At 47.3% G+C, this 14,120-nt stretch overlaps 1 protein-coding gene across 6 annotated transcripts in view; it reads right to left on the minus strand.

The window, feature by feature from the left end:
* Nucleotides 1–658: 658 nt before the first annotated feature.
* cmpy (crimpy) overlaps nucleotides 659–14,120 on the minus strand; it is a 107,761-nt gene continuing 94,299 nt past the window's right edge. For 5 of the 6 annotated variants that reach the window (XM_076692978.1, XM_076692977.1, XM_034317266.2 and 2 more), the window contains 6 exons: nucleotides 5,802–5,981; nucleotides 5,342–5,521; nucleotides 4,003–4,358; nucleotides 3,578–3,928; nucleotides 3,304–3,504; nucleotides 659–3,220 (listed from right to left, as the gene is read on the minus strand). In XM_076692978.1, coding sequence (XP_076549093.1) covers nucleotides 2,972–3,220; nucleotides 3,304–3,504; nucleotides 3,578–3,928; nucleotides 4,003–4,358; nucleotides 5,342–5,521; nucleotides 5,802–5,981 — 1,517 coding nt within the window. In that variant the 3' untranslated portion in view covers nucleotides 659–2,971. The remainder of the gene's footprint in view (nucleotides 3,221–3,303; nucleotides 3,505–3,577; nucleotides 3,929–4,002; nucleotides 4,359–5,341; nucleotides 5,522–5,801; nucleotides 5,982–14,120) is intronic. The other variant, XM_034317268.2, reaches the window with a different exon arrangement.

Here is a 14,120-nt window from a genome sequence, read left to right on the forward strand (position 1 = left end):
CTTGTCTATTCTTCTCTATCGCGATGCGAGTCCATAGGAATCCGTGAAAAATAGGGGATCGAAGTACCGGAAAACCGTGGGATATCCGCATCCGGAGCTGGCTACCTCGGCAAATACGCTAGGATTCCTTTTATTGGGGTCTCGGGGCTCGCAATCCCACCATTTACACGTTATTCTACGTGTACAATCGTCGAAAGGTCTGTTACGCAACAATGGGAGAGCGTGAACAACGATCCCTAAAACGAATATGTACCAGACTCGAGGAGTTCCCTCGTGTCCTTAATCCCGAAGAAAACGCGCCTGGAGATGTCGAATCGCCCTCTTTTCCCCGCGAAATAGCGTGTGGTCGAAATTGCGTACGCCGCCTGTTTGCTACGTTTTATTACTTACTGCTATTGCTAGAACGAGTTGCACACAGTAAACAGCAAGAAACGGTCGAGACCTTCGTCGATACGTATTGTCCTCGAGGTAACACTGATCGATATTATTCCTTCAGACAAATATTCTTACAGCCGCTTATATAGAGCTATCCATAAAGAGACTGTATCAGAAACGATTTACCCTAAAAACTGCAATTTTTCATCCCTTAATACCATAACGGATGAAAATTTGTGTTTTCACATTGGACATCTTTTTTGAAACGACCTGTACAGTATAACCGATCCGTTCATACAGATTGGAAAGAAATAAAGAAGTTAAATACAAGTTGACACGACTATCCATAAAAATGATAGGAACGACTACGTTATGGAAATACGTTCTGAACAGAGATAATATAAATCAATCTGTACACGTACGAAATACAGTCTGCAATCTATCGACGATGATTTTATACTATTGTTGCGACGCTGTGAAAAGCTGCCCTTAGAAAGAAAATTTTTTACAGCTGTCAAAGTTGCGTGTGTAATAATTGTTAAAAAATAAAACAATGTCCTACGGAGGCACACCACGGCGCAACAATACGTATGGTAGGTAAGGTACATACGTTATAACGACAGCTACGCACCCAAACACACTTTCCTTATCTTTTAGTATTACTAGACGATAAACGGTTAGAGAAGATGTACAGAATAAGACGAGAGTGTCGCATTGGAAAAATATACGTATGTACGCGTTCATTTGGAGGAGGAGGAATGATAAGACGCGAGTCTCAGGTGCGCGCAGCGCCTGATCAAGCACACGGATATGTCTCTAGTTTACGTTTGCACGACCAAACAATTTTACCTTCGATTCGCGTTACGCAACGATCACGGTTCACGATTAACGCGTAGCAACGAGCTAAAGTGTCAATTTCACTTACGTTCCTTTCGTTACCTTCACCCCTTTCGCTGACCGATAAATCCATACACGATTTCATTTAGTCGAAGCGAAGAATAATCGAGCACTTGGAATTGTTTCGTCCGCAAAGGGTTAAACGTTTGTCTTTGCATACCCATTCCATCGATATCGTTTACCCTCTCTCACACAGCCACGCACTCGTTATATCCCCCTCGCTTTCTCTCTCCCTCGTTCGTGAACGGTGTACCAGGCTATCTTACATATATGTATTATGTATACGTCGTCGACGATTATCGGATCTAAAAAGCATAGCGGCACGAAGGAACGCTTTTGTAAAACGCGACGACGAATAAAATTAAAGCGAATCGAGATCAGAGCCGGACACTCGACGCTCCGATTCTTTTTAGCGTTTTATCTAATTTAAAAAATAAACTGCATGCTCGTTGTTTGAATAATAAATTAAGACACGCCTTATCGAATCGCGGGGAAGCATTGTTTTCTTGGAAACGTATACTGTAGAAAAACCGTAGAAAAATTTAAGGTTTCTGGTCGCGGAAGACGGTGTTAAATCTTCTTTAGAAATTGATATAAAAGCTCGTACTCTGACAACGGGGTACGATAAGGTACCTACCAAAATTCCCGCAAGAGAAAAGATAAACTAAACATAGGAACAGTCTAGTAACACAGTAACCGAAGGCTAGCCTAGGATTAAATCTATCGCGTTCGTCGTTCTAACGAGCGGTGTACAAGTGGAAAAGCTTCTTCCTCCTTTTTTTTCTTCACGTCGCTGGTCCTCGATGACAAATTAAGCGCTTCGCTTTAATCCGCCTTGAAACGAAAGAGTTGCTGGTGGAACAAGGTGCTAACGCAAAAACGAACGTGAAACCAAGGCTCCGTCGCGCGGAGTACCATGATAAATGACCTCCGGCGAAGAAGATATTCTTTTGAGACACGGATTAATATTTTTACCCTCGCCGTATTTTTTTCAGCGAGAGCTTCGATGCGTTGTAAATCGCGGAAATAGCAGAACTCGTAATTACCTGCACTGCCAACGGAATTATGGAGGTCGGTTGTCGTAACGCGGAACGCAACGATGGTCCAGAGATCGAGGGAGCTAATACTACACGATTAATAAAACGCCTGATTCTCTCTGTTATCACTTGCTCGCTCTTTCTCTTTCTCTCTGCTACAAGGATTCTCGATCGAGTTACTTCTACCAAGTTGATCGATACCGATATTATTTACTCTTACCTCTCCACGTTAATTAACCTAGCATTATAATTTACGAATTAGAACGCGACATTTTCGCATCGACTCAGGGGGATCAAGAGGGTTTCGACAATCGTGTTACGAGCATCTCTATTCTTCGTTCTCTTCTTCTCTTTTGTCCGCAATACCGTCTGATATTTTCAAACGATAATAATACTGAGAATTCTACATACGTATGGTATTTTCAGCCGAATGTAAACGGGTTGAATTCGAAATCGCTGAGGATACCCGTGGCGTTTCGCACCGTTCGGCTGTCACGGATCGACGAAACAGAGGATTCGAAGTGACGTTATCTATTTCACCTTCATTTTCGCCTTCGATCCGCTGGTACTTGTCTCTTTTCGTAGCAACGATACCGCGGTATCGGCGAGAGGACGACCTAAGCTCCTCTCGCCCTCTTCTAACCGGATCGCCTGTTACCCTTTTACAAGGGTACGATTTTTTCGTTTCGATGCATCGGCGTGTCGTAAGCCGGCACGCACTTGTAGTACTGCGGAGGGTAGGAGGAATAAGAGGCGTCCGAGGGTGAGAGTCGTCCACGGAATCGACTGCGAACTATGTGGACGATCAGCAGCACGCAAAGAAGGGTGAGAATGACGATCAGGGTGATCGGCACGGTGCCCCAACCCTTTGCCCCGCCGTGATGACCGTGCGCCTCGTTCTCCTTCAGGGGCTGTGGAAAAATTGAAAAAAAGGATTTGATCCGTGTCCATGTCCGTGTCGTTTTATAAAACAATCCTACAAGAGGAAACTTACCGTAATTGGACAGGTGGGGCAACAAGTTCCCGGTTTCGGAGGCAAAGGGTCCTTGCAAGCCACCGAGCAGACGGTTTCTCTACAACTGAGTCTCCCTCCGGCCTCGCAGGTGCAGGTGGTGCAAGAATTCGGACGCCAGGTAGATCCCTCTGGATGCGTCTCGTTCAGATGGTCCGTGCAGGACGCTCGACAGCGGCATATCTAGCGGACAAAGAGGATTATACGAATTTCGTTGGAGGAAATGCAGACGTCTCGAGGACACCGATGTACTTACAGGACAGCCGCGTTTGTTCGTCTTGTATCCAAAGGCGCACCGTTTCCTGCATCCGATCAGAGGCGGACAGCTCGAGTCCGGTTCCCTGCACTTGCAGAACGTGCAATCGTTCTCGTCCATCACCAATCCCCGCTCGCAGTGGAGGTCGCACTTTACTTCCGGACAGATTTTCTTGCCTGTCTCGTCGATCAACACGCTGTCGTTCGTAGGCTGGTCGAAAATTTGCGGAGTTTCGCAGGCGCACACCGAGCAGCCTGCCTCGTCTTTCGCGAGGTCGCAGTTCAAGCCACAGTGCGGCAGTTCGGGGCAGATTTTGTCGGTATCGGTACTGGAATCGTCGTTGCCGTCCTCCTGAAAGCAAATTGCACGGATCGTTATCGTCGGAAGACGTCGGGAACAACAAAAAGTTGCTGGTTCGAAGGTACCTTGGGCTCGAGGCAGCTGCATACGGGACAATCGTTCTCCCCGTTGGCGTATCCATGCTCGCAGGTCAACGCGCATCCTTCCAAGGACGTCCGACAAGGCGACTCCGACTCGGGAAGGGTGGAGTTGGTCGGTGGTGGACAATGAGGGCAACACTCGCCAGGATCCGGTGGGATGGCGTTCTCGCAGGATTTACACATCGGCTGATGACAGGACACTCCGTCTTCCTGGCAAACGCAGCTCTCGCAGTCCGACTGTTGCCATCGTTCGCCCACCTTCCTCGCCTTGTCCTCGTATATGCAGTATTTCGTCGATTTAGGTGGTTCCTCGCTGGTCGCCTCTACCCACGACACCGATTCTGCAATGCAAAACGCGTCCCGTGTTCGATACCGTGTACGTTTTAGCAGCTCGATCGCGTCTCGTTCTCCGCGTCGCCGGCTCGAGGTTTCGATCGACCAACGACATTTCCTCGAAAGGATCTCTCTCTCGTCCATCGTGCACCGTTATTCGATAGGCAGACCGAGCAAACGCAAACGTAGCTAGTCAAACGAACGGCGTGGTTGTTTGATATCGGAAAAGGAAGGTACTGCTCTTACGAATAATACCGTTCGACAGGAGGTACAGACGAAATCGTAAGGTTAATTCGATCGCTACGAGTCGACGAAGCGCGAGGGTGGAAGGGAAATAGTATCATTTTTCGGTGGGCAAACATGCCTATTATCGTGACCGGTAATCGTAGCCGAGACGAGCCACGTTACCGAGCGTTTATTAAATATGAAAACGGACACTATCGAGTTTCGTCGCGTTTGCTAGGGAGTCGCGCGACCGCGAGATAAGAACGGACTCGTTAAAATTCAACAGGTAGATGGAAAGTTTGCCCTGCTAACTCGAAACTCGATAGTCTTTTTCCAGCGGACGAACCGGGGATCAGTCGGAGCTTTGGGTTGGCTCGATTATAATCGGGAGAACTCGGTTGGCGAAGGAATTTTCTACGACCACACCGCCTTGGATCGAAAGGTCGAAAGAAAGAGTGTAGGTATGTAGTTTGCGGGCGGTCGATTCGGAGTGGAACGTGTACCGGGAACGACGAAGCGGTTCTCCGGTTGAATCAACGATTAGAACGGTGACCTATGAGAGGAGAGAGCAAGAGAGTATGGAAGGTAAGAAGAGACAGAAAGGAGGAGGAGATTGCTCGATATCGATCCGTTAGAGAAGGACGCATCGTCGGGGACTGGCACGCGGTTGTATCGTGACCGATGGAGCCGATGATACCGATGAAATCGATGGAAGCGTGGGGAGCGATGAAAGCGAGCCACGATTACGACGAGCTTTCGTAATTACCTGCGGGCCTGCAGTCGTACAGAGGGCAACAGCTACCGGGTGACTCGCGATCGAGGGCAGCCCTCACTTGAACCGGACGATGCCCGGCCGGGCAGCTCGCTGGTGGACAAGGTGCGCACTCGCACCCTCCGTCTTCCGTCAACACGCTGTTCTCGGGACACCGCTCGGATCCTCGAGAGTCTTTCGCAGGAAAAACGACATTTTCAACACAGAGCCCCTCTGCCAGTCTAAGTCTACTCTGTCTTACTATTCGATGCGGCGCGGCGTCGAGAGGCCGTACCGTTTGCCAGAACTCTTTACGTAGAATACCACCCGCGTTCGCGATCTATCGGACGGTTTGCACGCGTCGAAAGGAAGGAAAGACGGACAGCGCTGGCGAACAGGCTGGCTTTTCGAGGCTCGATCGCCAAAATTCTGTCAAGCCTCTCGAGAAACCGAGAGATTTGCGACAATTTCTTACCTGCCGGGATGCAATCGTAACGGGCGCAACAGCTACCGGGCGTATCGGGATCCGCTGGCTTCACCTGCAGCGGTCGTTCACCCGATGGACATTCGACCGGTGGACAGCCGGTCGCGCATTTGCATTCGCCCTTCTCTCCTTTCACGCTATCCTCCGGACATTCGGCTCCACGCGTTTCTCCTTCGAACAAAAACAAAATGATCGTTAGCTTAATTATCAGTCTGCTACAAATGATGTTCATACATGTAACGTAATAATGATTAAAACGTAGCAAGAAGTTCGATCGCACGGCAAGGTAGCAAGTTGAAGCAAGTTAACAACTCGCGTCATCCTACCTCCAAAATGACTACCGCACGTTTCCTCGAAAATGCTTTTGGAAGGCAACGTACCAAGGCGGGGACGCGAAAATGCCAATAAGGAGTTTGGGGCGGTTTTCCAATATTCCTGTGTACGCCCCGTACAGCCCCCATCGTAGAAGGCGCAGGTATACCCGTCGTTCGCCTACCTTTACCATACGTGAATCGCTAAGAAAGCTACAAGATTTGTCAGCTATTTAAAACGAATAAAACTCAGGCATCACGTTCGAGGAAATTATTTACAGCGGTAGGAATCGCGAACGCACTCACGTCTAAGTCGTAAACTTGCTCCCTATCTTGATCCGCGGCAATTACAAAATCTTTTATTCCACCAAACGCATCGAAATTCCAGCAGCAACGGCGTGTTCGATCGAGAACGAGATCCCGGGATAAAGAATGTATCCCCCCTCTGTTTATCGTTTTACCACCATTTCTCCTCGAATCCAGAACGGCTTTCATCCGACCATCGATTCGGTTTAACGTAATCTCATCCGCGCGCTCCGAAACGTTGTTTCCCCGCAGCTGAAATATTGTTCCCCGAGGATACGGCGTGCGTTCGTCGAGAAAAATTGCGCGTGCGAATAACAGGGGCTTCGTGAAGCTCTGAAAGGTAGGCGGCTGCGAGACTTCCGGCGTTCGCTCGAACCGCGAGAAGGAAAAGGAAAGGGTTGCGTTTCAAAGACGCTAACGAGAAGTTGATTCGGTATTCAAGGGTTATCGCTGTCCAGGACAAATTCATCAGCCCGGTTACGTCCCAAACAAACAATGTCCGTAAAAGTAACGAAGTTCAATAGCATTCTTCGCAACAGGCTACGCGAAAGCGACGTTTTAATTTAATCGATGGACATTTCGATCCAGTGAACCGAACCGAAACGATCCGATCTGATACGCTTGCCCGAAACGTTGGCAAAACGTGTCGCTTCTCTCTGAATGGAGAAAGGTAAAGCTTCGTGAACCCTTGGAATATGGGTAAACGTCTGCGGTTACCCTGGAATGGATAGTTTGATGTTCGATAAAGCAATTAAACGAGGGTCGACTCTCAAACCTCGGACCATCTCGGAAACTGTTCGGTATAAGGACAACTATATGAACGTTGCAAACACACCCCGACAACGTCAACTTTCGACAGCTTTCCCTCGATTCGTTAAACCTGATCTCCCTTTTACTCGTCGATTAACGAATAAACGGGTAAAGGAATATCAGGACATTGGTAACAGATTTTTTTGAAATTGTACGAAATACGACAGAATGAAACACAGCGATATTCGATATCCCTCTTACTTTCTCGCATTTAGTTTCGTTCGCGTATTTCGTTACGAAGTGGATCTATTAGAAAAGAATTGGGTGATGTGAACGCACGATGAAATGCAAAGGTACTGATGGTAACAGAGAAGATTAGTTCTTGTAGACCTACCATAAAGCCAAGTTGTTGTAAAATGATAATGTTATAACTGACAACATTGTCACGGTGGCCTAATCTCGTTTATTTTTCTCTGCCCTCTCGAAAGAAGAAGGCAATCGTTCATGGCGGAACGAATTTCTGCTCGCGTTCTGCCGGTTTTCGGTTGATCGAGTATCTCGAGAGGAAAATTCGCGAGACGTATTGCAACGGGAATTGCCAGGAGAACGATCATTACCAGCGCGCGACGTTGTCTCGAGCAACATCGTCGTTGACGTAACGCGTTTGCGCGCTACATACCGTCCGATAGAGAAGCCACGTTTTATTCTATGCACCCTTCAAATTGGCTGCAACTTGTTTTTAGCCGAACGACCAGGCGGTTTTAATACCGCCATTGTCACAATGGGAGCGTGATTGCGCGGAGAATTTCGCTGCACGGGAAATCGGAAGAATCAAGGTGGAGAACCGCAAGCGGAAGGTCCGCCGCGCGAAACGAAAAGACACGCGATCCGAAATGAACGTCCATCGTTTCGTATCCCAGAATGAATTTCGATTAATTTAACGTTTCATCGGCGAAACGTCGACCAGCCTGCTCGAGCTTTCACGCGAACTAGAACGGATCCTCTTCTTAATAAATCAGTTTTATCTGGTCGTTTAAATCTGGTCGGAAAAGGGAGAGGAAGATTGCAAACTGCCGGCTGTCAGAACGAAATTACTTAATTCCGCGCGCATCCTTTTCCGCCGCCGCTCTTTTTCCTGCCTTTCCCGCGACCCGATCGTAAATTCACGAACGAGAGAGGATCGGGAGGGATGAAGATGAGAAACAGAGTGGTCGAGAGGTTCTCGATATTCTTTTCCCTATGAATCACCGGCTGGGAAAAACGCGTCGTCCTTCTCGTCCTCTTTCTCTCTCTCTCTCTCTCTCTCGATGCGAAACCACTTAATTTCACCTCCAACCTTCCGCGATTCTACCCCTATTTTCTTTCCATCCTTTCCTTTCAGCTAACGGTAGACAAGACCGCCGTGTCGGGGCTCGGTAACTCGTTTACAGGGATGCGTCGAGGTAGGAAGCGAATGGCGATGGATGGAGAGATAAAATGAAAAAAAAGAGGAGTCGGCCAGCCAGCGCAACGAGTGCAAGAGTTGAAAGATTCGGTACGCGTCGGCTTTTGGAACGGCGGGGCGCGGCGCGAAAGACTCGGCCCGCCATTAATTCTTTCCCGGGCTTTTGTCTATCTCGTTGGTAGCATCCGTGCGCCTCGGCACTCCGCATTGTCCGCGTCGTTCGTCGATCCGCTCGAGGGTGAGCGAACGAGCGAGGGCTCCTTGTGTTCGCGCCACTTCCTACACAACACCTACACCACCACCCTCTAACGCCCGTTACTTTTTTTTTCCTACTTTCTCGTCGACCAGCCTCCCTCAACCCTCTCTCTCTCTACCGCTCGACTTTCTTCCCTCTTCTTTTCTGTCTCAATAAACCGGAAAAACTTTGGAAAAAGCTGCGCCAAACCGTCCTTTTCTCTTGTTCATCGACGCTACCCGAAAGCGTTAAACAAAAACCACGTTCTTTCGGCATCCACGAAATCCGGATGTTTCTTCTTTCTTTTCGACGCGCGCGACTTCCTCCTCGCTTATTTCTGTGAGACGTAATTCGGTAGAAAGCGGAGACGACGGAGGAACAACGCTTTTGTGCGTTACCGTAAACTTTGCGATACAAAGAACAAGCGCCCTCGACTGCTGTCGAAATTGAACGAGCTTTGCCTCGATGTTACGCAGCTTCGCGCATCCTTTATTTTCCTCTACTTAATGATTTTTTCAGTACTCGATGTCAGTTTGACAGGAAACGAACATCGGCGAGGTAACCGATGCTGGAAATAACAATTCAACGGCGCTAGATTGCACGGCGTACTAATTTTCCGGCAGTCGAATAGGCGAGGCGGAACGCGTTGGATGTCGAAAAGCCTGGGAAAACTTTTGGTAAATCCAATCCAGTAAATACACGGTAAAATATTTCAGTCGAAACCTGTCTCGACGAGAATGATGTATATCCGGCTGAAATCATTAGCCTAATTGAAATCGGATAGGCCGGTGAAACGAACCTAATGACCGACGGTGCAGCCTCGTTTTCGGAGGTAGGAAACTGCACGAATTAGTGCGATTGATCGCGAAGGAAAAACGCTGGAAAATTACCCGCCACATCCGATCGCGTGGCTATCGCGCGATAAACTAGTTTCCGCGTTTTCTTCCAGCGAACCGGCTTCTCTTCTCAACAAAGAAACTTTAACCCCGTTTCGCGTGTTTTCACCTGTAAAAAGGAAATTTTATCGTCGAAGAAAATTTCGATCGTTGCTTACGATCATCGATGTTTCGTTTCGTCTTAGAAGCGATCCTCGTAAATAGAATTTTGCCGCAACTGAAAAAAGCACATTACGAGCTGGCGAAACGAACCGTTCGGTAACGACGTTATTCCCTGGCGGTTCGTGATCTTTTCTAATCGTTTCAGTAGCGCCAAGTTACGAACGTACACGTTTTTCGTAGGTACGCTACTTCGTTTCGTTCGAAAGAGCTCGTCAAGCGCGAAAAATAAATCTACGTTGCAGCTTTGTCGGGAAAATTGATGGAAAATCGTGGCGGAAAGTCGAAACTACGTTGGATCGAAAGGCTCTGTCTCGAATCAAGCATCGTTCGAAAGCTTTCGAGATATTCATCGAGAAGAAGCGATGTTCTTTCAGTCGCGAGGACCGGAAGAGCGATTCCAACCGGCGAATGAAGCGAACGGAACGACTCGTCGCTATTCGGTGACGAAACAAGTTTGAATAGAGCGACTGCTGAATGTCGAGCAAACTTCTTGTAAACATCGACCTTACAGAATGGCCGACATGGATAAAAAAAACATTGAACCTTCCCGCCACGAATCTCGATCGCTTAAATATTTATCGAAGAGGGAAACGCGTGAAACTCGCTTCGGATTCGCGGACTGGAAAAATAGACCGGAGAAGCCTGGATCAAGGCGAACACGCTTCGCGACTCCTTTCGGTAAAATCCTTCGTCGATTCTATCCTCCGTCGCCCCGACGTGTTGTTTCCGCACCGTTTACTCTTCTTCTTATCGACGGGACAAACCGACGAGCGAAATGGAATCGATCGAGGAAAGATCCCGGATGCCAGAGCAGAGAGAACTCGGAGCGTTTCAAAAAACCTCGGTTTCGAATCGTCGAAAATTTTTGAAATACATGGCCGAACAGAGAAAGTTCGAGCTTTACGATTCGCCGACTTTAAACAAATAAACTTTCGATCGAACGTGTACACGTATAATTTTCGCCAACTTCGCGTAAGCAGCGGCGAATAATTAAAAAACAAAATGGTAATGCGGGAGGTAAGCTGGCTCGAACCGGAAACCCATTATCGAGGCTGAGTTATCAGCTCGCTCGATAATATTTCACGGTTGCTTTAACACGGCGGATCGTTCTACTTAACGGTCGTTCAATCCGCAGGAAGTTTCGCGAAACCGAGCTCCAAGGATTTCTCAATAGGCTGCAAATTACGAGACACCGATAATTCTCTACATAAGCCGCGCTCGATTCGTTTCTACCGGCGATTTGAAACTTGAAATTAGCCTTGCGATGGAAAAATAATTTCGCAAGAATCGCGATTTTCTTCCCTTCGAAACTAGAATCATCGATCCAACACTCGACGAAGAAAAAAGAATGGAAGGAAGGATGAAACGATCGTGAAAAAAGTGAAACAACGAGCGACGTTCTCCGACGCGTTCGTTAGACATGAATAATGTAGATTTCGGTTGTGCAACGAGGAAAAGGAAGAACGAAGCAAGAGGGAATAAGAGGGTGCAGGCATGGCCGGTGTTCGGTGTTCGACGAACGCAAAAGGTGGAAGGGTCGCGAGTGAGCAACGAACGAAGAAGGGCTTTGATCTTTCCTAGCCGTTGAATTTACGACGGCGAATTTCGTAAACGCTGGTACAAAGGCCCTTTCAATGTTCCAGGTGCTTCGCCATTCGAACACCTTATTTCGCGTATCCTCGATAAACTCGATTTACAAACGCGTTCGATTCGCGTCCACCTAGGGTAAAGGACAGCCCTCTATTACCGGATTAACCCCTTCGCTTATGATTTTTTCGATAGTTGCGTCAGACAGAGCTAACAATTTATTGCTTCAATTTTGAAACAAATAAAGAAAAATAAAATATCAACGATCCTTGACCGAGCAAATTATAATTATAATTAAACTCAAAATTCAATTATACTAAAAGTACCAACCAAATTTAACACATTTGAACAGTAAATTGCGTCACGAGTATGACACGATATTGTAGGGCAAGGTATTAACAATATTCATTTTCATGATTTGTAAAATCCAGGCTATACAAATTGAAATTACAATTGTTTAAGTAAATTAAGATTTTAATTATTAATGCAAGGGAAAATTATAAAAAATGTATGGAAATCTTGGCTCTTGCAATTATCAATGTTTGACCATTTTCGTTACCAAAATGGTTAAATAAAAAATCATATTGACATGTTTCAACAGCTTTCATTCATATCATGCACTAAATATACGATATATTTACCCTAGTTGGTTCACGTAAATAACAGTTATATTTGTCGAACACATTGTTGACGTATGACCAATATCGGCAACCCTTACGAATGTACAGTATCACCAGGGGAAATTGTAACTCGATATACACCCAAGTACATCCTGGAGTCTTAGAGCTTTTAGACGTTATAATTGAAACGAGCAGAGAACTTGGTTGGTACTTAAGAAACTATGCATATTAAGATCTGTCTGTATTGTCGCAAGTTGGGACCATCTGCAAGCAGACTCGAGTCGAGATAATCGGTCGCAGATTACTCAACGACGGAAACGAGAACTATCTATATATCCAGCTAAGTCCTCACAGCGAGGAGGAGTTAACAAAACAGGGAAACGGTACTTAAACCGAAGAAAACTTTTTCTCCAAATTTTCAAAATCCGCTCTAATTTAATCCCAAGTGCTTCGAGTCAAATGGTGGCCGAGATCAAGAATAACGACAGGGCACCGTTTCTGGTTAACTACTCTGGCAGCCGGTCCAATCTGAATGCCGCGGTTAGTTGTAAAATGCAAATGGTTACATCTGATAGAGACGAAGAAGAGAAAGAGACGCATAGGTGGTGCATCGGATGTAACACGGTTGAGCAAAGGGCAAGGAGGGTGTTTGGGTTAGGTAGAAAAGCAGCGTTTGCATTGCCGCGTCAGCTGGTACGTTACCGCTGATAGCTACACCGTAGACGTCGCTATAATGGAACGCGTCAGGTTGCCTTTATGTCTTTCGTGATACCGAGGCATCGCCGTCTCTTCTCATCGGAGTCCACGATCGTACTTTCCTGGAACGAAGTTGTCTTCCTGTCGGCGCTTCGCTCCGGTTCATGCGCCGCGATCCGCCGCCATCGGATTAAAACAACCTCGAGTCTCCTTATCCTCCCCCACCGTGGCACGCCGATTAAATTCTCTCGCTTCTCTTCAATATTTATGGAAAGCCGTAAAACGATTCCGCCCGATCCTGTCCCTTTATTCCTAGTGATTCATTGTCCGCCCTGTGACGTGGAAACTTTTACGCGACAATTATCCCTGCGACGACACAGTTCCAGACACAATTTTCCATCAAAGTCTTACGAGATTCGAAATTCGAAATCGGTAGCCCGGTACGGGAGTCGGTCGTAAAAGACCTCTACTGAAAAAGAAAAAGGTTTCGGAACGCCCTTCTTCGGGAACTAGTTGGAGAGTAACTTTGAGAAACGTTCCAAGAGATTAAACACCGACTTCGAATTCGACCGTTCTCGTCGGAGGGTCGGTTCCACCGATAAGAGTTTCCAGAGAAAGAAACAAAGTTGGAGGCTTTAAAAGTGTCTATTAAACACGGTCGCGGCGCGTGTTTCGAGGGGAAAGCAAAATGGTATCGCGAATTAGGCGACATCGTGGCGATAAAGCAGCGAGTTTTCGCCCGACTGCACCGCAGGGAGAACGGAAAAGCTGTTTTTCGATTGATTCCGCGCCGTGAAACTCGGAACGGAAATCTTTCTGCTCGTGCCGGATAAACGGATTATAGGTTTCACGCTTGAACCGACAAAACGATCAACCGGTATAAACGCTTCTACGAGCGTAACTTTCGGTAAGCGGTGTCGCGTCGCGTCGCCGCGAAAGCCTGGTTGCATTTGCATCGGTATTAGAGGCTGGTCGGCTGGCTTCCGGCTTTACGCTCCATCCGGTCGAATAAAGGGGAAAGCGGCAAAGTCGTGGAACCGCCCGCGAAAGAAGATCTCGCTCGAGAGAAAGCAGCTGGGATTTTATTCGAACAAACTTGGCCAAGCGCGACCGGAATCCGCTTAGTCGCATATTTTTCACGATACTCGTCGAGTAATAATGTTCCATTATCCGTGCGTGGATTTAAATCTTAAAACGGAAGACGCAAATGGATAATCGCGGTAGATGGTGATATTTCACCGAGCGTAACAACGAAATTGTAGAAGCAAAGGCTCGATTGAACGTCGAGAGACTTGACGGGTAA

The sequence above is a fragment of the Osmia lignaria genome, chromosome 16, assembly GCF_051020975.1.
Source record: "Osmia lignaria lignaria isolate PbOS001 chromosome 16, iyOsmLign1, whole genome shotgun sequence".
Lineage (NCBI taxonomy): Eukaryota > Metazoa > Arthropoda > Insecta > Hymenoptera > Megachilidae > Osmia > Osmia lignaria.